This window comes from Plectropomus leopardus, chromosome 3, assembly GCF_008729295.1.
Source record: "Plectropomus leopardus isolate mb chromosome 3, YSFRI_Pleo_2.0, whole genome shotgun sequence".
Taxonomy (NCBI): domain Eukaryota; kingdom Metazoa; phylum Chordata; class Actinopteri; order Perciformes; family Serranidae; genus Plectropomus; species Plectropomus leopardus.
Genome location: NC_056465.1, coordinates 29301338 through 29328221, shown reverse-complemented (window position 1 = coordinate 29328221; position 26884 = coordinate 29301338). Strand labels below are relative to the sequence as shown.

Here is a 26884-nt window from a genome sequence, read left to right as displayed (position 1 = left end):
TTGTTCCCCATTTCTCTTTACATGGACCTGCAAAATACACAAAGATGATATTAAAGCAAGACTGCAGATGGAATAACAAAACTTTAACAATATTAAAATAAAACGTTTATTAAAACAGACCAAACATCCATAACAAGGCAATACAGGCAACATTCATAAGAGACTGCTAAATTTATTCTTTAAAATGTTAGTGCTGAAATAAAACCAGCAGCACTTTAAAGTGGATTTGCTCTAAAATTCTGCATGTTCTGATATGGCTTGTTACCCTCTTCTCCTCAAGCTTGCAAGAATAAAAGGCTATAAAATACAAACTTTTTATAAACTACAATTTTAAATCACTTGAGTGAAAAATATGTTGTATTGCATCAAACAGCAGTAAGCGCGCAGAAGTTTAGATAGATCAATCGGGCTGCAAACACCCACATACACGAAGAACTTTAATCTTGATGTACACAACACAATAGCGCTCTCAGGTGCAGGTTTAGCTGGATTTTAATTCATAAAAACCACATTGTTCTTTTCACTCTGACCTCTCACACACACACAATGACTTAGATAATATCAGACAAACTCAGGCTCACTGTCCCTGTTTCTGGTCAGGGGTAATTTCTTCCCACACAGACGCGCCAGTGGGAGCCCCGACAAGCTTAAAATGGGGGAGCACGGGTAGTTGTTGTTGGACTGGTTCACATTGAGCTCTGCCAGAGAGGCGCTCAGGTCCTGCTCCGCACTTGTGTCGTCATCTGGGGGCCCGCTGTCTGGTAGCGCAGGGGGCTCTGCTCTGTTGGGGTTGTGACTGTCGGTATCTGCATCTTGTTCCGGGTCGGTTTGGGTTGCAGACTGGCTGGACAGGTCCAGACTGTCCCTGTAGCTCAGCTGGTCTTCGTCCATGCTGACTTCGCTCTCCTGCTTCAACAGTCTGAGGGACAGTGCAGTCCGCTGGCCGCTCTCGTCCAGCTCAGAGTCGGAGTCAGGGAGCTGTTCACTAGAGCCCAGCGACCCTAAAGAACTTCCTAAATGGAGATAAAGAGGCCAATGGTTGCACAGAAGTGAAAAAAAAACTAAACACAGTTCATCCCAAAATAAGAAATACATATTTTCCTCTTAGCTGTTGTGCCTTTTATCAGTCTAGATTGTTTTGCTGTGAGCTGAAGAGTGTTGGAGATATCAGCTGAAGAAATGTGCGCTGTTTCTCAAATATAATGGAACTACATGGTACTCAGCTTGCGGTGCTCAAGGCACTAAAAAATAGATTTGGGTGTTGTTCAGTATAAAGAAAATAGTTCCTTCATTAACTCTTTAACACCTGAATTAACATCAGTTTTCTTCACTAGCGTTTATGAAAGCTGAGAAAATGGATTTGATTTCTTTCAAAAACCTGTGAAAAAACATGATGAGCAACATGGCAAGAAATGTCCTGCAAACTGCAAAAAAGATAAAAGGGGACAAGAAAATTATTGGAACACAAGCTGGGGGAATATATCTTAATATGAGGAAAAAATATGTAAAATCCCTTCATAATTATCTCAATTATTGATTTAAACTTATATTAAAGAAAAAAAAAGTGAATTTGTAGCACTTTCTTGAGGTCATTTCCTTATTGTTGTTTTTTTACTTTTCTTTCTTTTTTTTTTTTTTTGCTTATTTTCATCTAATTTTCTTGCTATTTTTTTTTTTTTTACTAATTTCTATTTTTTTATTGCAACTTCTTGTTAAGTGGTGCGTCGCCCTGCCATGTTTTTTTTAAAGAAATCAAGGATAATGGCTCAGGTATTGCTAACAACAAGGTCTGTGGATCATCTTGAGAAAGAGGGTCATGACTTCTGGAGAGAGACATTGCTGCAGAGTTTGTTAAATGCATGTTTTTAGTGCTTTGAGCTTCACAAGCCGAGTTGCTTGGTTTCATTATAGAAGGTGGAGAGAAGCTGGACATCTGTACAGCTGATATGTTTAACACTAAGCAACTCACACCAAAACAATGGAGACTGATAAATAGCACTACAGGTGAGAGGAAAAAATATGTAGTTTTGATTTTGTGGTGTCCCTTTAAAAGTTAAATTACATTTCAGAGATGATACACGTGTGTATTCCACCTTCTGTACTTTTAAATACCATGAACTCAGTGAGTTACAAGAACATGACTATGATTTATGTGCATTAAAAGAGGAAGTTAGCTTATTTGCATTTCCATCAGTGTGATACAACGCAGGCTTTACGAAAGCTTACCACATCCCTCCTCCATCTTGTCAGATTCTTGTTTATTTGGCTCCTCTCTACCTCCATCCTCTCCATCAGCAGAGCTCCCAATCTTGTCGTCTCCAATACTCCCCTGAACCAGGAGGGGAAGGAAATGAAGAGATCGTTATCACGGAAAACAAAGTGTAAGTGTTCTTTGGTTTTATAGGCTCTTTTCATCATTGACAGCATGTCTAACATGCAAACCATGAGGGAAAGCTGTATTCAAATGATTTTCTGATGTTAAAATATTATTATTATTTCTTTTTGGCTGTTGCGTCTCCACAGGATATGGTCCACTGGATTTTGCTTCTAAATTTATAGGCAGCTTTCATTCGTTAGAGTAAAACTTATGTTTGGTGAACTGACATTTGACAAATCAGGACTCCAAAGGTTTAAATTCTCAACTTCTCGTAAATAAAGGTAGAAAAATCTTAATATACAAAGATTCATTAGCTGGCCAAAAAAATTTAAAAAATTAAGATTTTCGTGAAAAGGGGCAGAAGGGGAAGAATTTGCAGCGAGGACACAGCCTCATAATGGCGCCCTATTCTGTCCAGTGTTTGCCCTCTGAGGCGATCACGTCATCACTTTAGTTCAACTGAATGAAATGCTGAGACAGAAATGCAAAAATGTGACTGTGGCTTCATAAATCAACAGAGACATAAAAAACATAAAACACTGCACAAAGGCTCAGCTGTGTGTTTCGGTGTCCACCACCTACAACACTAAAAAAATAGGATTTAGCCTGACCCCCACACTCTTGGACTTCACTTTGCCATGAAATATGATTAACTTCCTTCGAAATATATATATTTTATATATATATTTATATATATATATATATATATATATATATATTTATTATATATGTGTGTGTGTGTGTGTGTGTGTGTGTGAGTGTGTGTGTGTATATATATATATATATATATTTCTTTTTTTTTTTTTACATTATTGTGTGACTATTTTCCACTTCTGTTTTTTTTTTCCTATTGGAAATTCAAAATATGTAAATAAAATTACACATTACATTATTGCTCTAATGTTTAGCATCGATTTCATGTGGCTACATTTAATAAGTATTTGCTAATGCTGTGCTAAAAACCCTGTTACATATATACATGAACCATCCTCTGTTGAGAAACCTATTGCAAAAATAAATAAAATGGCCTAAGATTGACCATTGCACATGTTAAGATCTAAATGTGTGTATGTATGTGTGTATGTGTGTGTGTGTGTGTGTGTGTGTGTGTGTGTGTGTGTGTGTGTTATTAGATACAGTGCTGAAAAAAAGCTATAAAAAGTTACAACATGAAAATACTGTCACCACACAGAGTCGTACCTGCTGAGTGGAGGTGGAAGCAGAGCGACCGGTTTTGTGGGACTGGGAGGTTTTGGACTGGAAGATGGACGAATAGAAGACTATTAAGGCTCCACGATGCGTGCCTGGTGGGGGTAATCAACCAGAGAAGACAGAGATATCGTGGCCCGGTGGGACGGGGACGCATCAGGGAGGGACCAAACACAATACCCAGGTTACTGGGACTCATCTTGTTGTCATCCTCCAGCTCTGCAATCCTGGAGGGAGAGAGACGGTGAAGGATCAGCATTCAGTAAAGAGAGCCCGGTGTTTTATTTTCCTTTTTTTTTTTTTTTTTTTTTAAATTACTGACTTTCGGAGGTGGCGAATAATGTAGCGCAGCGTGGCGATGTTAGCTTTGGGCAACTCCTTCAAAAGCTCCTTCAGCTTCTCCACCAGGACCAGGACCTCAGGGTCGGTTTCAGGGCCCAGATCCACCAGCCCCTTCCCCCACTGCCGGGCTGACACTGTTGGACTCGGCCTCCTCTCCCTCTGGTGTGTCCGCTTCACCCTGCAGACTCTCCTTCGCCAAACCCATCAGGCTGTTGTACAGGCGGAACGGCATGATGGGCTCCGGCAGCTGGAGGTGATAAAAGTGTTAGAAAGCTAAATTAAGCAGGAACAGATAACCTTTGAAAGGTCCCATAATGTAAAAAGACAGATTTCCATGTCCTTTTTTTAATATAAAGCATGTATAGGCCCTATATAAATACTTCAAAGTATGAAGTATCAAAACACTCAATCCACAGAGAAATACATGCTGTCCATATTCAGAAACTGTGTCTTTATCCCTTTCAAATCCAAAGGACATCACTGTCCACGTGCTGATCTCAGATGCCTTTCAAAAAAGTATTTAACCCTTTGAAATCTGAGCAAACTGGTTTGCTTTCATATGAAAACATGAAAAAAGGCATTGAGCAACTTAACTCAGAATTATTATTTTTAAGCACACTTTTTTTGAGGTCATGTCCTTTTGTTTTTTGTTTTTTTTTTTCACTTTTTAAAAAAAATATTTTTTTGGTACTTTTTACTTCTTTGTATTGCAAATTTTTGAATTTCTTCTTAAGTTGTTGAAAGAAATCTAGCCAATTTGCTCAAATTTTTATGGGTCAGAAAAGCCCTTTAATACAAGTATGACCCTGAAATTGAGCATGCATGGGACCTTTAAAGTATGGAGGTGTGCAAATAACTAGAGCAAAGTTTATCATGAGCAATTTCATTTTAACAGATAATTAAAAGAAGGAGTTTGAAAAAACAAACAAATAAATTAAACCTATAAGCTAACACTTTGTTCAGGTAAAAAAAAATGCAATTTTCACAAAACAATGCTCACTTTTTTTCCACTCATTTTCAAAACTATTTGTGAGTTTAGCAATCAATCTGATGCCTTAACAATTTATCTGGTTTGTAAGAAGCATCCAAAGTCCCAAAAAATAATATTTGTATTAAATTGTGAATGCAAGATTTAAAAAAAAAAAAGGAGTTAAATGATTCCATAAGTTTGCTTTTAATTAATTGGGTTTTTCCCTTACTTGTTGATTTACTATGGAGGGATTTTTTTTCATTTGTTAAGAATTTTTTGTATTAAACTATAAATGAATATACTACGTATAATAACCATAATAATTACATTTTCTCTCTCTGAGGAGATTAAGTTTGCCAGCGCATTACTTTTGCTTACTGCTTAAAACACATTTCCATGAAAAACCTTTTTAAAAATCCTCTTGTTTGATTTCTTTTTGTTCCATTTGCCTTTCTGCGCGCAATTTTTTCTTAATTCTTAACAATGTTTCACCATTGTAACTATCAATTTTATTGTTTTATGCTCATGGAATTTGTGAAGAATTTTGTAAAATTTAGAAAAGTGCTATACAAATAAAGTTATAATAAAAAATACCTTCACTGATTTCAATTATTATATTTAAACAAACCTTCAACATACTGATTTTTAAAGCAATCGTCTCTTGACCATACTTTGAATTGACAAACTAATTTAATAAAGTACCACAAGTCACTTATTGAGCACGCTGTGTTTTACTCGTGCACGTGCTGTGCGTGTACCTGTCTGAGGTAAAGCTTGAGGACGTTGCCGATGTCATGTGGTGAACACTGGGACAGCTCCACCAGCTCCTTGCCGTTCTCAAAGGCCTGACACAGCTTCTCCACACGAGTCTTCACCCCGTTCACCCTGTAGATGCCCTGCGAGGAGCCGGACGACAGTTTAAAACTCCTCTGTGGCAAAAAAGTATCCAGCACTTACACAAACAGTCAGTTTCTCACCTTCATCTTGAGCGCCCGCCTCTCTATCTCAGAGATGCACTTAGTGATGATGAAGGGGATGCCGTCACTGGCGCAGCTGGCGACCTGAGAAAAGTCCCTGCCGAAAAGCTGCAGGCGGCCCGGCAGCTTCTTGTGGCCGCACTGGATGGCCAGAGTCTCCAGACAGCGCTTGTGACACGGCAGGAAACACTGTGAGGAGAGGAAAATGACGTCATAAACTCAGGTATCAGACACTTTAATGTTATCAAAGATTCTTTCAAGATAATTTTAGTCCAAAAATTTTTGACAGATTTTTGGACTAATTGTCTTTTGTAAGTATTGCAGATTAAGTCTATATGTGATTATGTAGGAATATGGTTATTAGAGTCAGTTATGTTAATCTAAATTTTACCAACAGGTAAATGCTAGCATGAAGTAAAAAGGTAATATTATTTATTTATCATTATTTTAATATCTTTATTTATTTATAATATTAATTATTATCATGATTTTAGGAATTTTATTTTTTCTTATAGTGTGGATTTATGTGCTTTTTGACCTGAGCTGGGTGAGGGAATATGTGTTGTTTTTGTTTCGTTTTGTACTGATTGCACTGTACTGACTTTTAAACAACTGAAAAATCAATTAAAAAAAAGACTTGTAAAAAAGTTAGAATTTAAGACACTTTGAGAATGTGAGAACACATCGATAAGATGCTTTGATAGCTGCATAGATGTATCCTGAGTGTCTCCCTGCATGTTGGACATTAGGAGACAAAATGAAGGCCTCACCTCCTCACACTCGGCCCCCTGGAAGTAAACGTAGCTGTCACACTCGCGGCACTTTGCAGGAGTCCGTAGTTTCCTCAGTCGGTGGGTTCTGGCTGCCTTCGACAGGCCGATGTTACGGAAAGGTCTGGTGGACACCACCACATCAGGATCCATGCCGTTCATGTCTGAGGACAGAAACAAACATCAACACTCTCAAGAAAAATCATACAAGACTCCAAACTGCCGATTTGCAGAGAAATACTGGGACAAGAGGACAAATGAAGTGTTTTTTGTTTCTCTCTCAGTCTTGTCCTGCTATTGAATCATCACATCAACACTGATTACAATCTATAAATCTTACTTGGAGATTCAAATGAGGTCACGTTTCCCTCTTTCTCATCTGCGTCCTCGTTGGATGACATTGTTCCAGTGGATGACGTCCGAGCAATTTTACTGATGTCACCTAGAATAAATACACAGTTTCAGTATCACCTCTCATATATGAAGACATCCACACATCCTGGGGAGAGGGAAGAAGTGCTAGAGAGAAACTGAATTAAATATGAATACATATATTGTGTGCCCTTAAGGGTGGAAAAAAAACATGAAATTCTCCGTTATGGTTATTTATGAATGAGATATTCTGGTGGATGTTACTGTGAATCTGTCACTCACTTGTGCTGGCAGTCGGAGACTCGAGGCCTCCTTCTCCTCCAACACTGTCGTCACTCACTGTTGAACCCCACGACTTGTGGCCTTGCCCTGAAGGATGATGACAAAGAGACAGGAATATGGTGAATAGTGAGTGTCAGAATTACAAGTAAACAGCCATGTTGTCGACTGTTATTTACATTTAAAATATGGAATGAAATGAGCAAATGAACTACAAAAAAGCCTGGAGGTCTCTATAATAATCATCTTTATGAAGCTACAGCTCATTAACATCTGCAGCAGCTGCAGGCGTCACTTACTCTTGCGTTGAACCTCTGCGTCTCTGCTTTCTCCAGCTGTGGTGTCCACACTGATGGACGGACTGTCCGTTTGGCTCGTCTGCTCCGTGTTGAAACTGTCATTCCTGGGTCTGTGGCCATGCCTAAGAATCAGAATCAACAGATTTATTTTTAAAAACCTTTTTTGGTAAACACACATATTGCTGAAACTTAGATACGAAAATTGATACCACTGTCATGTTTTCACCATAAATGTGTAGCTGCAGCAACAGTCAGTTCGCTCTGCTGAAGTGCTGAAAAGCGGGGAAACAGTTCGCCTGGGCTCCATCCATAAGATAGTTTGGCTTTATTTTGAACTTTATCTATTGACTATTTATTCATACATTTTAGTTTGTTTCACTGTTTCACTATTTCATATATCATTTTATTTTTATTAGCACATTTATTCGTTATTTTACTTTATGCTGTTATTTTGTCATTTACCTCTTTTTACATTTTGAGTATTTTACTTATTTATCTTTTATTATTACTGTTGTCATTTATGTATTTACTTTTTTTAATCTTTCTATTTATAGGTTTTATTCTGCCTTTGGTGTTTCTTCACTTATGGTGGCGTTTCCTCAGTTCCTGATTTTCTTGTTTTACTGTATAAAGCACTTCGTGTTATAGTCTGTGTGTATGAAAAGTGATTGATTTGTTTTACTTATTGGCTGGACGCAGTAAGGACGTATAAAGAGAGCTGGATATAGTGTTGCTAACTTGTGCATGAAGCCAAAAGAGTTTCATCGTAAAATGAATGGGATATTCTGCAGCATTGGGCCAGTCGAGCTGGCTACTTTCCTCTGCTAACTCGAATAGGAATAAAAACGATTCAATCTTGTGGCTCCTCCGGTCTTTCTAAATGTTATTTGACTGAATGGATCAAATTGTGATCGTGAAACAAACCATTTTGCGGGGGGTAAAAAACATTTTATCTGGTGATTTTCAGATGTCTTTTCCCAAAGTAAGTCTATGGCCAAAGTCTTTTTGGGCCTAATGGCATGGGACGGACCTGGAAGTTGTAGATACACGTGTTAAAACTGGCCTCAAAGCATTCAGGAGGCCTGCATCCAGCAGCAGGCAGAGAGCAGATTCTGTTACCTTTGGGCAAAGCTAGGCTAGTCATTTCCCCATTTCCAGTCTTAATGCTCAGCTAACTGGCGCAGCTCTGTATTTTATGTGCAGATGTGAGGGAGATATTAATCTTAGCATGATGGCAAATGTTCCAAAACTTGCATTTTTTATTCAAGGTTTAAAGATAATTGCAGCTCTGACGGAAGCTCTTACTGTGACGATGAGCTGGAGGGACAGTAATTCTCAAATGTGTACTGAACAGTCGGCTGCCCCGGTAGCTGCAGGTCTCGCACGTGGGCGGCGTACTGCTGGCCCGGGTCATACAGCTTACTGCTCTCACACAGAGTCTGGTAGTGGACTGGCAACGCTACCGTCTGCATGTGCATGAGCTGGTAGTAGGAGATGGTCGCCTGGTGGAGGAAAGAGTTACAACAACATGATGAAAGAGTTTTTATTTGTCAAAAACCTAACAGGAGTATGGGGCATTTTTCTAAAAGAGTTTGACAATAACAGCGAGTTTTGTGTTTGTTCTGACCGAGCGGAGGGTCTGGTCGCTCTGTTTGATGATGTCCTGCAGTTGTCTCAGCACTGTGACCTTTGTGTGCTCCAGCTCCAGCTGCTGAGCGGTGGCGTCTGCTATACACGTCCGGTACGTGGCCTCCGCCTCATCTGACTGCACACAAACAAACACACACACACACACACACAGCACACAATACACAAACTTTTAATTAACTTCCCACGTTTGATTTTTGTCTGTTTTAATCTGTCAGATTAGTTCAAAGAAACATGAGGAGTCAGTGTCAAATTGTGGCAGCTGGATAAATGTCATTTCATTTCACCACAACCACACATGACTGGAAAGGTCTAGTTTTTGATTTAAAAACTATTGATGATGATGATGATGTTGTGTGTGTGTCTATATATACATATATATATATATATATATATATATATATATATATATATATATATGTATAATATATAATGTTTGTCTTTTTTATTATTTCTTGCCTTTTTTTCTGTCTTTTTTTCCAGTTTTCCTTCTTTTTTAAACTAATTTTCTAATATTTAATTTATTTTTTATATTTAATTTTTTTTTTAAGGTTATTTGTGAAAAAAATATTTTGTAAATTGGTTTGCTGTGCTCAATGTGTACAACAGCTTACCCTTTAGGTTTGTTTTTTATTTTTTCAAACAATGTTTTCAAAACATTGGTATAAGAAATGCCTTTTTCAGTCATATGTTAACTTTAAAAACCCCAATAAAAAAGGAGTTAAAAAAATAAAACGCAATTGATTTTTTAATCCACAGTGAAAGCGCTCAACACATTTGCAGCAGTAAAAAGAAGTTATTGATATGAACCTTGTTCCGAGCCTCCTCCTCTACTCGTTTCTTCTTCTCCACAGATTTCGCTGTAGATCCTCCTCCCTCTTCCTCGGCGCGGCTGGCTGCTGTTTTGGCCTTGTCGTACTCCTCGCAGCGGGCCATGAAGGCTTGCTTGGCTTTCCGCAGGTTCACTTCACACTCCATCTGAACAAAGACAAATCGTGTTTTGTCCGAACAATTTCTTATTGTTCATAAGAGATAAATACAGTCTACTGCTAACGTGCGCGCTCATATACAAAATAAAAGGTCGCACCAGTTTTCTCTTTGCTCGAATCCATTGCTCCTTGATCTCCTTCCGTCTCTTCTCATGCTCCTGTTTACGCTGCATCAGAGGCTGCACAGAACCCAAGGAAATGTTTGTGATGAGATTTTACTAAACAAAAATGTTTATGAAACATTGTGGTCATGGAAAAACTAATTTTCATGAAAGATTATTTTTTTTTTACAATATTAAGTCTTCATGTAATTTGGAGCAACCACTCATGATGTGGTGAGACCAATAAAATCAATACTTGTATTAAATTTAAAATGAAATATCTTATTTCCGGGGCCGAAATATTAATCACTGATACAGTATATTTAAGTGAATGGTATTTAAAAAAAAACAAACATTTTCACTGATTTACACGAAAAAAAAAAGACTATTAACTACATTTTAAGTGACCGACATTATAAAACAAAAATATGAGATTATTATTTACAAAAATTTTAAATAAATGCAAATATTTTGTTTTTCGTACACTTTACAGTACTGATAACTTGTGAAAAAAAATGTTAAGCATGCTAAAGAAAAGGAATTAATTTTAAGATAAATCATGGTCATACCATGTGGCTTAAGGTTATGGCCAATTCATCCAGATAAAAATAAATAAATAATTAAAAATAGAACTTAATTAATACATTTCATTTGATTTTATGTGTACATAGCAGTCTTAATATTTGAGCAGCTGCTCAAAATGAATTTATATTTTTTGTGTTTTAAAATTGGCTTTTTGAAAATGTGTGGCTGACTCAGAACAGTGTTTACTGCGTGAGGTTTACCTGGATGAAGGTCTGGCTGTGCAGCGTGTTGCTGGCCTGCTGCAGCCCCACACTCTGCTCCTGGTCCTGCTCCAGAGCCAGAGAGTAGATGGAGAAGAGGGGCATTTGTGGCTGGAGGGAGCAAACATGAAAAGAGAAGGTTTGATATCCAAAATGCTGTATTGCTTTGAGTTTATCCCAGTTTTTAACATTCAGTATCACAGATCATCGGTGAGACACATTCAGAGGTGAAATGAATGATGTTTACATGTGTTATGCTGTGTTTGCAGGACTGGTATAATCTCTGGAGGCCTTTGGCGAACTCAGTTTCTGGTCAAATAGAAGAAAAAAAAAGGACTTGTTAGTTTTTCTACTTATTCGGGCTGCAGCTATTTATTAACTGAAATTGCTGATTAATCTACATCTATTCACAATTCATCAATTAGCTGATACAATGACAACAAAATTTCAGCGATCCCAATTTTTGTAAACCCTGATCTGTGTTATGTATTTATTTGGTTTCAGTCACAAATGCCATCATTAAATTTACAATATACAACAGAATACAACAGGCAAACCTTCACATCTTAAAGCCATGAATAAGTCTTTTTGACTGCAAAAACATCAATTATATTTCTGTTGATTGACAATTTTAAGGAGTTGAAACAATTAATTGATCTTTCCAAAAGAAATATATAATTTATAGAACAAAAAAAGTTAAAATCTTCTGATTCCAGCCTCTTAATGGAGGTTATTTTCTGATTATTACTCCTCTGTGACAGTAAACTAAATATCTCTAGGTTATGGACTAAACAAAACACTTGATGTCCTCTTAAACTTTGGGAAACACTGACTGATATTTTTCACAATTTTCTGATATTTTGTTGACCAACAACTAATTAATGAATCTAATAAACAATCAACTTATTAATCAACAGTTAAAATAATGGTTAGTTGCTGCCGTAATTTTATTAATCCATTAACAGACTAAAGCTTTGGCACTCACCCAGTGAAGTCCTCTTCTCCACGTAGCTTATCAGGTCCTTCATGTACTTGGAAATGGTTTTGGCGTAGAGCAGAGCCGAGTCCACCCCTCCCTCGCTGTTCTGGAGGATCACATCCACTTCCTCAACTCTGCCTACGCATCGACACACAAACAGAGGTCACTCAGTTCGTCACTGTGACAACATGAAGTGTTTTTGCTGATTAGGATTTGTGAGAGGTGAAAAATCTGCAGCCGGGGTGCGAAGATTCAGAGCTGAAGTGATGATCTCCAACATCCTGTGATTATTGTGGTGATGAATTTATGTTTGTCACTTTTGTGTTTCAGCTCGGCGTGGTTGATATTTTAGTTTTTGATACAGTTTGTAATTTTTTCTCTTTGATTTTTCTGTGGAGACTGAGAGACTATTGATGGATGTACCGCAGTGTTTACGTCAGCAGGGGGAGACACACCAAACATCCAGTGCATGGACAACATGTAAAAGCTTTCATGATCCAAATCAAGGTCTGATTGCTACTTTTAATTCAAATAGATGACAGGGAGTACACAAATATATGAAAATATCATGACAATGTAGAATTTTAACGAGACAAAATGATCAGGAATGCAAAGCATCACGAACAGCAGCTGTGAGAGACTGAAAGATGTCAGATTGAGCGGGAAGCAGCTGATGGTCCTACCCATGTCCTGCAGGTCGCTCCTGAACTGTCCCCCGTCCCCTCCCTGGCCAGTTGCAGCGTACAAGTTCTCCATCGACTGCAGAGCATAAAAATGATTCATCACTGACAAACACATCAACCCTCGTCATCAAATGAGCAATTTCTTTTCGTCATCCAGTGTAAAGTTGAAAGTGGAAATCACCTCATGTGCACTGGGATCTGAATGACATATACAAAACTGGATCTCAATTTCACATAATTATTGAATAAACCAAATTAGTTTGATTGTTTCAGGGTAAAAAGAAAACAACATGGAAAAAATTAGCAGAAAAATGGCCAACAAATGGCAAGAAATTAGTAAAATGTGACAAGAAAATGTCTTGACAATTAAATTTTTTAAAAAATATTATAAAAATGGAGAAAAATTCCCAGAAAACTATTTTCCATTATTATAATTTTATATTTAAAACAATGTCACAGGAAAGCAGATTTTTTTTTTTATTTCAGCACCTTTTGGGTAATTTTCTAAACACTATTTTTTAAGTTAATTGTCACATTGTAACATTTTACTAATTTCTTATTCATTTACCATGTCTTTTTAAATTGTTCATTACCTCCATGCCATTTGGAAAAAATCAAACCAATTTGGCCATATGGAAGACAGGGGACCATCTCTTTGGCTGTTCCAATAAATAAACAATTTGATTGTATTTTGCATGAAAGGAATTAAAAGCCCGTCCCATATAGGTGTCTGTCCCATATAAAAGCCTGTTAAATTCAGTGGTTACTGAAGTTTTATGTGTCAGATAACCCCACTATTTTTAATTGTGGGGAACAGAAAATACTGCAGCCTGTGAGATAAACTCACCCTGCTCTTCTCGGTGGGCAGCAGGGAGAGCAGCGTGCTGCTGTCCACCTCTCCCATCAGCAGCTCAGACACACTGAGGACAAACACAGCAGAGACACTTTTACATTTGATGACATGACAGAAGGAAAAACACACTGTGAATATGATATGGAGGTTGATGAGAGGTCACAGTGGAAAGATTGAGGCAGTGACAGGACTGCACGATAAGAGGAAAATATGCGACTATTGTTGCTTACTGTAAATAAACTGATTAAGTGTACTCAGTTCTGCCTTTTTACTGCCTCGGTATACTGCTAAAATACAATAAATTGCTTGCCGAATTTCAAAAAATGGAATAAAGACCTCTCTCGTATTGCCTGCTACACATGCAATCAATGGAAATGTATTGGGAACAAGTATAAGAAAAGCAATATGAGGGTCTCTGTAACAAAATGTTGCTCTTTGTCCCAATAAATTTCCTTTTATTGCAGCAGAAGCAGATAGTGCGCAGAAGTTCTTTGTTCTGTTGAAACTGGCCCATTAGCTTTTGCCTGTCAACTTTCAGGTGGGCACAAGTTTTACATTTGGAATTTAAAAAAAAGTAAAAGGAAATTATTTCCAACTAGGGTTGCATCGATATATTGGTCTCAAGGTGTACTGCAGTATGAAAACTGACAGTTACCTTATCGTGTACTTATCTACTGTATTGAAATAAAAAAAATGCAACTGAATGGACAATCTCATTTTTACTTTAGCTATTTTCAAAAGGGAGACTTTCTACACATCCTTAATTAAAAAATGGTTTCAAGTCTCAATTATTGTAATAAAATGTTCAACCTCATTTAAAGGTCATTGTAGCTGACAATTACGATTACTCTTTAATACTGTGAAAGTGCAATATTTTCTGAGACGGTTATTTTTCTGTGGAAATCTTATACCATTTCTGATGAAAAACTGTTATCTGAACACAAAAGCAACCAATAAAAAGCAATGAATGATACATTTTAAAATGCAGTTTTCATCTGGTACTCTCTTTCATTAAACTGAAATAAATCCGAGTGAAATATCACAGACTTTCACAACAACAATAAAAAAGATATATCGTGCAGCCGAGGGCAGTAATAATAATCTGCGTGTGAAAAAATGGCTGATTTTAAAAATGGAAAAAAAAAAAGAGGAAGGGGCCCTCGCAGCAAGTCTCAGACAGGTAAAAATGTGCAGGAGACAGGAAGTAATAAAAGATGTTAAATTTGAGATACTTTTCTCTCTTTCTCTCTCCAACATTTATTCTCTAAGTCAAAGACTCGTTTTTTATTCTTTAACATATCAGTATTATCCTCTCAAGCAAAAAACCTCCTGACGTCTCATATTTATTCATTCTCTCGCTGTAATACGGGCTAAACATAAAAGCAGCATCTCCATCTTGGTGTTTTTCTGTTCATGACAGAAAAGGAGTCGAACAGAGGAAGAGAGGAGGAGAGAATGAGGAAACAGACACGTCAGACAGATTTCAACTGTCTCTGCCAGCTCACTTCCTCCTGCAGCTCTGTGACACGTCTAAACCCTGAAATGGCACAGGCTAACCTTTGATAAACTGTCGCTGCAATGCACTCAAATAACACATACAAGTGACAAACCGCTCTGCTCCAGGCTCATTTCTTCTAATCATGATATTATTTTTAATGATTAAAAAATATTTAGGTGAAAGTAAAAAAAAAGATTTGATGATTTCGTAGTGGACACGTTTCATAATACGTATGGTCGCCAAGTGTCTGAAAACAAGAGAACGTTTTCACGGTTCATTATCTCCATAGTCAAACAATCTGTTCACTTCAGGTAGTCAACAGCATTTTCAAGTTTTGGTTTTGTGTCATACGGTAAAAGAAAAGAACCACTTCCTGTTTTCAGCTCTGCCTCATGCAAATGTGTCACCATCGCTGCACTTCTCTGTCCAATTCCCAACAACAGACGGCTTTGTGTGCATTGACAAACTCACATTACACACTACCTAACACTTCTGTCTGTGAAAGAGGTAATGCCGGATCAGACACCGTTTTGCATCACTATCATTCTAGTTCAGTCTTTGTAACAAGGACAATAACTAAATCAAGTACCAGCTGTAGTCTCCATATGTTGTTTCTGGGACTCAAAGGCTAGAATTTGACAATCACATATTGTAAAGGTGTATCAGATACTTACTTGCTGCTAAAGGCAACTGCGATGGTTTCAATGGCCTTCTCAAAGTCCTGTTTATCGGCCTCGTTAGAAGCCTCATAGTGGAAACCTGTAAAATCACAACCGGGAATCTGTTCAGGTTTCAGTTATGCTTTAAAACACAATGCTGACCAAAAAAAGTCACATCAAAATATATTCACAGTAAACAACACCACCAAAAGATGTTGGAAGTATTTTTTAATTATTTTTAAAAAATGAGTAAATGTAGTTAGGGCCTGCTTTAATATCACTCTGTGCCCAAAATGCACTTTTTAAAATCAAGCTTTAAAAAAACATTATATATTAATATCATATTCCAACATCTGTCTTAATTATAATAGCAAATATTCACTAATTGACAAAATTTTAAACCCTAAATGCTGGGTTTTTATCATGATGCCACTATGTTTTAAGATTTAAAAAACACGTGGCATCATGATAATAAAAAAACATTATATATTAATATCATATTCCAACATCTGTCTTAATTATAATAGCAAATATTCACTAATTGACAAAATTTTAAACCCTAATGCTGGGTATATTACTTTACTATTCTATTTTTTATTTTTTATTATTATTATTATTATTATTATTATTATTTATTATTATTATTATTATTATTATTATTATCACAGCCTCGGATATGTCAGTGATTAGCAGCAACACTGATTGTGACAGTGCACCTAGTGGAAATAGCATGTATTTTCTCCATGTGCCAAATATGGTAAGAAATTATGTCATCAGGTGGAAAATAGTAAAAATTACAAATTCAAAGGCAAAAGCCCAGAATGACACCCAGAAATAATACAATGCATGTTTTTTATGCTTTGATGGCTGTGGGATCAAAAATTGCAATTTGAACGGGGTTCAATAGCACATTTTTGGCACTTAACCGAATGAATGCAACAATTTTGTTGACATTGTATTTCAGACTTATTGTTGAGCTAGAAATTCCAAATTAACAAAAATACAAAATATTACCAAAATTTAAAGAACGAAAGCATGTAAAATACGCCAAACAGTCCCTAAGGTTTCCTGTCTACATTTGTTGTCATTAAATTTCACTGCATGGTTGCAGGTTTCTCCAACTGACCTTTGACCTTGGATATGAGCTTGCCGGCAGCGGTGAGGATCTCCACGGTGTTGAGCAGAGGGTAGGTGTTAATGACCTGACGCAGCACCCGCAGGACCTCCCCCAGACACTCGTGAGCCGCAGGCCGCTGACCCTCCTTCTTACCTGGAGAAGAGGATGGAGGAGCGACAACAGAAATGCAGTAATACCGGCTATAAAGACCACAGTTTTGGATGTAATATCTCATAAACTACAAGGCAAATGGAAGCCCACCATATTCTAGTTTCCCCAGAGGCCATTCATTTTTTTATTTTATTTCAGCACAGCATGAACTAATATTGATTTGCATAGACTTGTAGCTTGTTTCAGACAAAAAGCCTGTCGTATCAAAGTTAAATTATCATTGTAAATAACAGAGTTGCAAACTGGATCAATCCATAATCCTCAGATGTTAATGTGTCTTTGAATGCATCAGTTAGGGAGACGTCAGTCCAGCTTCCCAAATCCATTTCAGTGGAAGCCCATTTCCCCCAATGTGATAGAAAAAAAAAGTCCTGGAAGTCATTACAATGAGAAACTCTCTTGAAATAATGACTTAGAATTTCAAAATAATTAGAATATTTCTCAAAACTAGAAAAGTGCCTCAGCTGAGTGCAGATCTCCGCTGATCGCGGCCACTCTGGACAGTTTTTGTCTTTCCAGCAGACATGCTGCAGCGCAGGTTTCAGTTGAGACAACATAATTGGGACGATGAACATAATTTTTAAGACTAAAACACAGTCACAAATCTTTGATCAACGTCATCCATAACTGGACTTTTTTTTTAAAAGAGCATTAACTTTGTAGGCTACAGCACAACAAACAAGTAAATTATAACAACAAACACAAATAATTGCCTTACACTGCCTTTGTCTCTGGAATGTACCATTTAAATACATTTACCTTACCCAAAACAGACAAAAGTAAAAATCATTTAACTGTGCTTGAACCATAAGTACTTAAGTAGGCGAGTATCAAAAACAAAATTAACCAAAATCTGTCTATTGTGCCTAACTTTAGTACATCCTAACATTTCACATATGGGTTAATCTGCAGATTATCTCAGCCAAAATAAATTTAAATAAATAAGGATGAGTTTATGAAAATGCATGTCTTTGAGCCACAAAGAAGGCCAAAATGTGACCAAACGCATGCTTTCGCCTGGTGAGACTAATAATTACTGGGGATAAAAAAAAAAAACTAAAAATAATGACTCAATATCTCAAAATAATGTGAAAGTTATTTAGAGGCCAAAAAAGGAGCAGAAAATAAGTAAAAAATTTCAAGAAAATCACCTGAAAATAACCACAAAAGGTAAACACTAAAAACAAACCAAAAAAAAATAAAAAATAAAATAAATAAAAGAAAAATAGAAAATGACCTAAAAAGCACTGGGAAGATTTATTTTATATATATGTATATATATATATATATATATATATATATATATATATATATACACACACACACACACACACACACACACACACACACATACACATATATACAGTATTTATATACATATGTATATATATTTTTTTTTTTTCTTCTGTAACATAATTTTAGATATTAACTATTAGAATGATTATAGTTTGGGGATATCTTAGTTTTCTAATAATCCCTTTTTTAAAACAAATTTTTAGGTAATTTTCTTGTCACCCTTTGACTAATTTCTTGCAATTTTCGGGACATTTCATGAACATTTGGTCATTGCCTTTTTCTCCAGTGTTTTTGAAAGAAATCAAACCAATTTTTTCTGATGTAAAAGGGTCAAATAGCTTATAAGAGGCATCTTAATGCAGCAAAAGTGAATCCAGGTTTCAAGAAGTTTAAAGTTTACTTGAGTGAATTTTCTTCCTTCGTTTTAAAGGAATAGTTAATAGAGATGGTCTTTTTATGTTCTCGCCCAGCATCTAGTGGGGAGTATGTTGTGGTATTTTGCGTATTAAAAGAAAAAATATTTATAATGTCTTATTAGTGCGCTTTATAGGTGCCAGATTTTGATCTTTCTAGTCTTTATTCTCAGATAAGTTAAGAGGCTGTAGCTTCATATTTAAATATAAGAGAGGTAATCAATCTTCTCTTCCAACTCTTGAAGAAAGCAAAAAAGCTAATTTTCCAAAATGTTTGTCTCTGCCTCTTCTGCATAGGATCACAGCGGACGGGGGACGACAGGGAGACGGACAGTCTGAGTACAGACAGACAGGTCAGTGATAACGGACAGACATGTCCAGAGTGTCAGACAGGTCGGGTCAGGCTCCGGTGTCAGCTCTTCTGCTTTGATGTCACTGGTGACACATTTGCAGCCTCATTTCCTCCTGACACACACACACGAGTTTCGCTCAACTTTTATCCGTCTAATGTCGCAAGCTCCCGCTCCTCAGTAGACCTTTCTTCTGATGGAGGTGGCTCGCTCAGGGAGGAGGCCAGAGGGCAGCAGATCCTCCGTCCTCCCACAGCGTGTCTGAAAATGTGTGTCAGAGTGTCTCAGACAGTAAGAACAGAGTGACCTGAACGTTGTGCCGCAGAGGATGTGGTCTCCTCTATTGTTTTGTAAGATTAGAAACTAATTCTGGGGCTGTGCTACATCTGCTTTCTGTGAAAACAAATCACATTACTCTCGAAGTGTTTGGTTTGAGGAAACAAAGTGTGGCCAAGAAGCCACAAGGAGCTCCATATGAAGCGGTGAATTGGATCTCAGTGAGGAGGAGACTCTCTGATTGAGCTCCTGATTAAGAAGAGGAGGTGCAGGCCGCGGCGATGCAGCCAGCCTATCAGAGGAGGAAGTGTGGACGAGGCCCTTCTGTCAGAGGCTATCCATCATGGCTTCCTGTTTAGAAAGCGTACTCTGGGTGGAGAACAAGACAGAACAGAGCCCGATAACGGCCGATGGAAAGACACAAACAAAGAACTTTCTGTTTCACCTGAACCACAAAACTCTGATCTGAAAAAGACAAACTGATGAAACTCGACGCGAAAAAACACCTGTTCTCCTTTGCTCAAACTTTCCGTTTGTTTCAGAATCATTCTGAGCTTGTTTTTTCTTACTCCATGAAGAAAGGTGTAGGTGTTTGGTCATTTTAAGCCTCGTTACATCACACAGGAGGCAGGAAATAAGAAACAGGCCTCTGTAGCATTCTGCCATAATCCGTACAAATGCCTGGACAAACTTTTGCTCCTTGTTCGCACATGCATACTAATGAAATGGATTAAAGGTCCTCCTCCCGACTCATTATGGCCTTCATGGCTAATGAAACATGTATCACTGACTGAAAAGCAAATGTTATATGGATAACATGAAAGTATTGATCCAGCCTTTTATTTGATTTTATTAATTTTATCTCATTTTATTTTATTACTTTGATGTTTGTTATATGACTTTACTATTCTATTTTTAAATTTTATTTATTATTATTATCATTATTATTATTATTATTATTATTATTATTATTATTATTATTATTACCACAGCCTCGGATATGTCAGTGATTAGCAGCAACACTTTGTGACAGTGCACCTAGTGGAATAGCATGTATTTTCTCCATGTGCCAAATATGGTTAGAAATTATGTCATCAGGTGGAAAATAGTAAAAATTACAAATTCAAAGGCAAAAGCCCAGAATGACACCCATTATTATTAAATTATTATTATCATTTTTTTAAAAATTTTTACAGCCATATTTTAACTGTAATTTTATATATTTATATCTGTGTGCTTGTTGGTGGTGGGGTGTGACCATATAACTGCTTTGTCTATACATGACAGATTTGTTTTGTAATATTATTATGAACCTTTTGTTGTGGAAATGATAATAACAAATATGTAAAAAAAAAAAAAAAAAAAAAAAAAAACTGGCTTCCTGCTGGAGACCAGAGTGCGGTCGAATGTCGCTGCAGCGGAAACTCAGCCCTTCACTTGGAGAAAGGACGCCACTTGTGAGCTTGCTTTGTGCACGGTGGCTCCACCCTTGTTTCCCTCCTCCCCTCCCCCAGAAGCGCTGTGCACACGTGTCAGTAAAGAGGACTAAGTGAGGTTGTGGATACCTCATGTCCTCTTCGTGTAAGTCTTGTCAAAATGGACCACAGTGTGCAACACAAAGGGGAAGAGGAGAGGCCAAACAGTATTGTTCTGTCTGCAGATGTAGTAAAAATACACATGTGCACAACACAAAGCAATGACACCAAAAGGAGACAACGATAAACTGTCAAAAGGTCAGAAGACGAACATCATAACTGGCTTCACACGCAAAAAGAATCATGTATTGTCTCCACGGTGGAGAAACAAGCATCATTCGTGTCTTTAATTCTGTGATCGCAGCACGGAGAGCCGACCAAAAACACGTCCTCAAACCTGCACCAGCTGATGATACAGACGGGAGCCCGACTCAGTATGAAGGTGAATATTTGGGATCCTCTAAATCACACATCAGGCCAGTGTCTCTATGGGCTAATTTTGTGTCTGGTGGAAGTTTGAAAACAAATCTTAATCTGCAAAAGAGCTTACCTTCAGCAAGCACGACATCCTTCAGTTTTTCCACAGCCTCGGCAAAGCGTGCCACGTCCCTCAGCAGCGCCGGGATGTCCTCAACCTCGATGGCCGTGCTCTCAGGACCTTCAGACGGAGTCGTGGGGGTCAGGGCCCCTCTGCCCTGGCCTTTAGTGAACACCCACGACTGGAGCGGGAAACCTGAGGAGACATGGAGAGTTATCCATCAAGCAAATGTGACACGTTTCAGTTCCACAATAATAAAAGGGAAATTTTGACATTTTGGGAAATTATTCACTTTTTGGTGGAGGGTTGGATGAGAAGATCAATTCCACTCTCATATATGTCTGTTACATATTGCATAACGAAGGACTACATTTTTAGCTTAGCCTGAAAGGAATACGTCTCAGACAAAATCATATTTGTATATTTCTGAAGAACGCCTCCACCAACACTCCAAAAACCTAGAAAATCCTTGACAAACTGAAGTCATACGGGTCTGCGTTTAACAACGGCAAAACTACATCAAAACATCCATTTACAAACTCACACAACTTGTGCAGTAATCACCAGGTCACATATATCCACACGTATGCTCAGTGCTTCCCAAACACCTGTATTTTCGATTAAACCGCACTATTTAAAAACACTTCCACATAAAGTCATGCATGGAAGCGCAGTGCACCTGGACATTTAAACTTTGCTCAGTGAAATGCAGGAGCAGAGTTAAAGCGCACACACTCGCCTTGGCACACTACTCATGTGCAAAAGTATTTTAAACAGTAAAGTTTTAGTGAGTATTTGGGAAGTACTGAGCGTACAACTGGATAAAGGAGACTTGCATTATACTGTGCACGTTCTGTAAGAGATATTTTGATAAAAGTTTTGCTGTTGGTACACATGGTCCCTGTTTACTTTTCATAAAGAACTCCATTTTTGGATTCTTCGTCCACTGTGGAGGCTCGTGCTTATCAAATTCAATGTATCAACGAGTAACTGATTTACAAATGATCATTTTATAGGTGAAGTATTCCTTTTACAAAATCGACCTACCAAAACCTCAAAATTTCACTAATTAAGACTTTCAACTTTAACTTGTACAAAAAAACCAAAGACTAAAAGTAGCAGTTTTATGGTCTGGACTGTTTCTTCTAAAATTTAACATTTAACATGTGATTTCAAGTCAAATATGTATTCAAATATCTATATAACATATTAGAGAGTTTTAAAAGGTGGGGGTTGGCGAATTTGTTTACATGTGGCAAAGCCAGGGAAGCTGTCCCTCCTTGACAACGTCCCCTCTGTCCCTGTGACACGGTGATGGGTATTTGCCACTTTTTTGTTGACATTTTAGAGACTAAACAATGTTCTGAAAAAGACTAATCAACAAATCAATCAGAAATAAAAACTGCATCCCTGGGACAGCCTCCTTTCCATAGCTCAAGACTTCAACTTGCCCCTTTACATGTTAAAGTTAATATAGAAAGTAAGTAAGTAAGTTTTTTCCTCTAACTTTCTAAATTTCATCAACTCAACAAGGTGACGAAGGACGTATTGAGCTGACCTGCAGCGCTGGCGTGTCTGCTCAGTGCGGTCGGTCTCTTCAGGGTGGACACAGGGGACGGACAGCCCACGCCTTGCATCGCTGCCAGCTTGCTGTGCTGGATGCTGGGGGTCCCCGGGCAGGACAGGGAGGGGTCCTGGAGTCCGGCGGAGGACGGGGTGAGAGTTGAGGATGAGGAGGGTGCGGGTGAAGATAAGAGAGTGATGTCGCCCGCATCTTTCCGAGGCTGCTCCTGAAGGATGGACAACTGAGCGGGAGACAGACAGGGACAGGAAGACATAGGAATTGATGAGATTTTAATGATATCAATGATATTATTGATTTTGCTTCACTATTTGGTCTTATTTTTTTGTTTATCATCTTTTATCTATTATCATCTTTTAGTGGTCTATTTATCTTATTTTATTCTACTTTTAGTTCTTTTATTCATTTAAAATCACATGTATTTTCCTCTTTTAATGATCTACTGTTAGTATAATTATTCAATTTAATTTTAATTTTTTTTTTTATCAGTTCTGACTCACGTCTTTGTATCTTGGTTTTTTTCTTCATCTTCATTTTAATTTTAAAATTTTTATTTTTAACGGATTTGATTCGCTTGAATGGTCAGTTGACGGCTTTGTTGTGTACCTGCAGCTTGTACCTCACACTTTGTGCTGCAAATTGTGCTCCCAACGGTAACGAAATGTGCTACATAAATAAAGTTTTGCTTGCTTGCACATAGGTCTTATTCTTTATTGATTTCCTTATTGTTTAATGATAAGTTTTCTGCACGTAAAAAAAGTAGACAACACACATTTTAAGCATCAGAGCGTCTTCTTTATCACCTCTGAGTGTGAACACAGTGTAGGATCATTTCCCTCTGCAGCTGCTTGTTTGGGAAGCAGCTCGTGCAGAGTGTTAAATACATTCTGCTCCGACAATTTAAGCCCATGTTTCATAGAGATGTTTCAGCACATTTCGGGTGTTTCTACCTTCACTTAAAATGATCATCTTACAGACTTTACATGCAGCACCGACTGTTCGTAAAATGAAGCCACGCTCAAAGCGTTTCTTCCTCTCTGTCATGACACCTTCTTGTTTCCAGCCATGTTGATGCATGACTTTGACGACAGTGGCTACGGACACATGCACACAGATCTGCCTCTATAATTCCGAATATGACAATATTTTTTAATATGACATGGGTCATATAAACAGCATATTTCATTTGGATAATTCTACATTAGGCCTTTTTTCCCAGATTTAGCATCTTCTAATTTTGATCTGTGGTATTATTCGGGTTTTAGGAGCATCATTCGGGTATGTATATAGTCTATTTGCAGTATGCATCCCAATTTACTTTTTTACCTCAGTTGTGACACACATCCTTCTGTCGGCTCTGGGTGTTGTCATGGATACATTGTACACAAACCAACTAGCAAACAGTTTGCAAAGCTGCAGGGTAGAGATGCATGCAGAAAAGCAGAAACACCTGCTTTTAAACTTTCTGGAAGACTTTGATATAAACAGGTTTTTGGATATGTGCAAATATCTCGACAAATACCTTTTCAAGAAGGTGAAGGAAAGAAAGACCACTGGTACAAAACCATAAAAAAATCCTATTTTGTTGCAGAAAGGCAAAAAGACAAGCAGCTCCAGCTGTTCTACTTCTCCACATTTTGACATGATACTTTGCAGCATGTTAATCAGAGTACGCAGAGTTGCATATTCATTTTCATTAGACATGTAAACAGTTTAGTAGGGATTATTTTTTGGCATGAGGATAAAAAACAGACTAGTTTGTGCATGCAAATATACTCAATGCACAACTGTCAGAAAAACGATAAAAGAAGTCAAACTTATTAGGGACGCACGATATTGGACTTTTGACCAATATGCCAATATAACAACTCATTTGGCCAATAAACGATATCAGTATCAATATCAATATATCTGCTTCTTACCACCTAGTTTTAATGACCAAGTCTCTTTTGTGGTGGAGCTTACATCATATTATGCAAACTCTTATCGTGATTAGTAGATGGAGACATGAAATACAATGTTTGTCAACTTACGTAATATTCAATCATTGTGCAAAATAAGAATAAACGTGTTGGTCAATCCTGATTCATTTTAGTCAGGTTCATTTAAAAGCAGATATTGGTTGAAACTGATGACGTGCCGATATTATCATCTCTAATAAAAACAATCAAACTTTGAGGCATTCAAGTGAGGTGAATCGGACAATTTAGAACCGATTCTCAACTGAAACCGGTTCTCGATTTCCATCCCTACACAGGAAGACAGAAAAAAGTCACAGCGATGGTCATGAGCTCGACCTGAACGGCATGAGGCCTTCAGCTTTACTCATCTTTGCTTTTGTGGCCTTAAAAACCCAGCAGCACAGCGCTGTTGTTGGTAAACACACATGAGAAGACTTTCACAAGATCCTGTGTTGCGTTGTGCAACACTTCCTGACTCCAAGCTGTTGTCGGGTGTGGCGAGCAGAGCAGGGGGGTAGAAACACTGAAATGTCATTTACTGTTTGGAATATGAACAGTGATATTTTGCAGAGAAATGACCTTTTCATCTGTCTACAAAACGCATTAAAAGTCATGTCAAAGTTGTGTTTTTGGCTGCGCCTTCCGCCTCATGGTTCACAGTTTCGGCCTTGACAAGTGTATATCGGGCAAAGCCAAGGAGCTCGACCAAAGAGTGCAAACATTTTACGAGAAAAGCATCCCTATACATTTGAAGTTTGGACACTTAAGATGAGGACACACTCACACATACCTGTTTAAGCCATACGTTGTGCTTGTTGGGCAGTATGTCCAGTCTGTCCTTGCCTTTCGCCTCAGCTTTCTTAACTCTCTGACTGGTAGAGTAAGGATTGTAGCTGCTCTTACTACCACGTTTCAGCATGCTCCTTCCCTCCTACAGCTCCGGCTCCATTATAACTAACTTTGAAACTAAAGAGCGTTCACACACATACACACACAGTCACACACTGGACCCTGCCACAGCTTTAGTGGTGAAACCTCGCAAAAGATGTACTTCCTATGAGGCGAATGAGTCAGTGTGCTGTCAGTCACACATCAGAACATGAAGAATCATCATGAACTATAGTTTCTTACAGTCTGAGTAATTTCTCATGAAGGCATTTTACACAAGTATCTAACACACGCACACAATTCCCTCTTGTCTGGAGCCTTCTCTGTAGCCCTGCAGCTGAAGGTCATCTGACACACACACTCACACACACATACAGTCAGAAACCAGAAGTGATGCTCCACTCACAGGCTGGGCGCTGCTCTGCGGCCCGGGGCTTCCTGCTCGGCTCTTCTTCGAGATGGATGGCGTCTTAATGAGTTCCCGTTTCTTCCTGGTGAACATTTTGAGCGTGCCTTTTCCGTCCATCCCGACTTCTTTGAGTTTCACGTACAGCCCCCCCACCCACCCCCCGACTCGCCACTTGGGTGCTCTGCCGCTCGCGCTCAGCGGGAGCTCGGTGCCATCCGGGCCGAGCTTCAGCCACCGTAACTGTCTGTCTGTCTTCCTCCTGCTGCTGCTGCTGTCGCACATCGAGCCGCGCAGGCTCACTGACGGAGAGACAGACAGCTCACCGCAAACTGTCTGTGCGCTCCCGGCATCCGCTCTGCGCGCCGCTTCCTCAACCGTAGGAGGAGGAGGAGGGACACAAAAACGACTTTTCACCAAGTTATGGGAAGATTAATTGTGTTTAAATTACACTTCAGAAACTGTAAACCAGAAGTGAAACGTTCTCATAATTCAAACTAACTTCAGAAGAGCAGCGCGTCCTGACGCAAACCAAACAAACTGTTGCTTTGTTCACATTCACAGTAATCAGTTGGTCCTGACACACGTGCGTCTCCAACATGTGACCTGAAGCTTTTGATGG

General features: G+C 38.2%; 1 protein-coding gene across 1 annotated transcript; it reads right to left on the bottom strand.

The window, feature by feature from the left end:
• Positions 1-92: 92 nt before the first annotated feature.
• On the bottom strand, positions 93-26821 carry arhgap45b (Rho GTPase activating protein 45b). Its single transcript, XM_042482397.1, is given in 27 exon segments — positions 93-1013; positions 2227-2329; positions 3578-3666; positions 3669-3722; positions 3725-3813; positions 3909-4045; positions 4047-4175; positions 5657-5794; positions 5876-6064; positions 6646-6809; positions 6986-7087; positions 7300-7386; positions 7596-7717; positions 8901-9097; positions 9223-9360; positions 10053-10220; positions 10330-10410; positions 11118-11228; positions 11365-11426; positions 12103-12234; positions 12780-12855; positions 13627-13699; positions 15805-15889; positions 16916-17059; positions 21438-21620; positions 22984-23230; positions 26263-26821. Coding segments are annotated over 27 exon segments (3837 nt in total). The 5' UTR covers positions 26548-26821; the 3' UTR covers positions 93-561.
• Between the last annotated feature and the right edge of the window lie 63 nt (positions 26822-26884).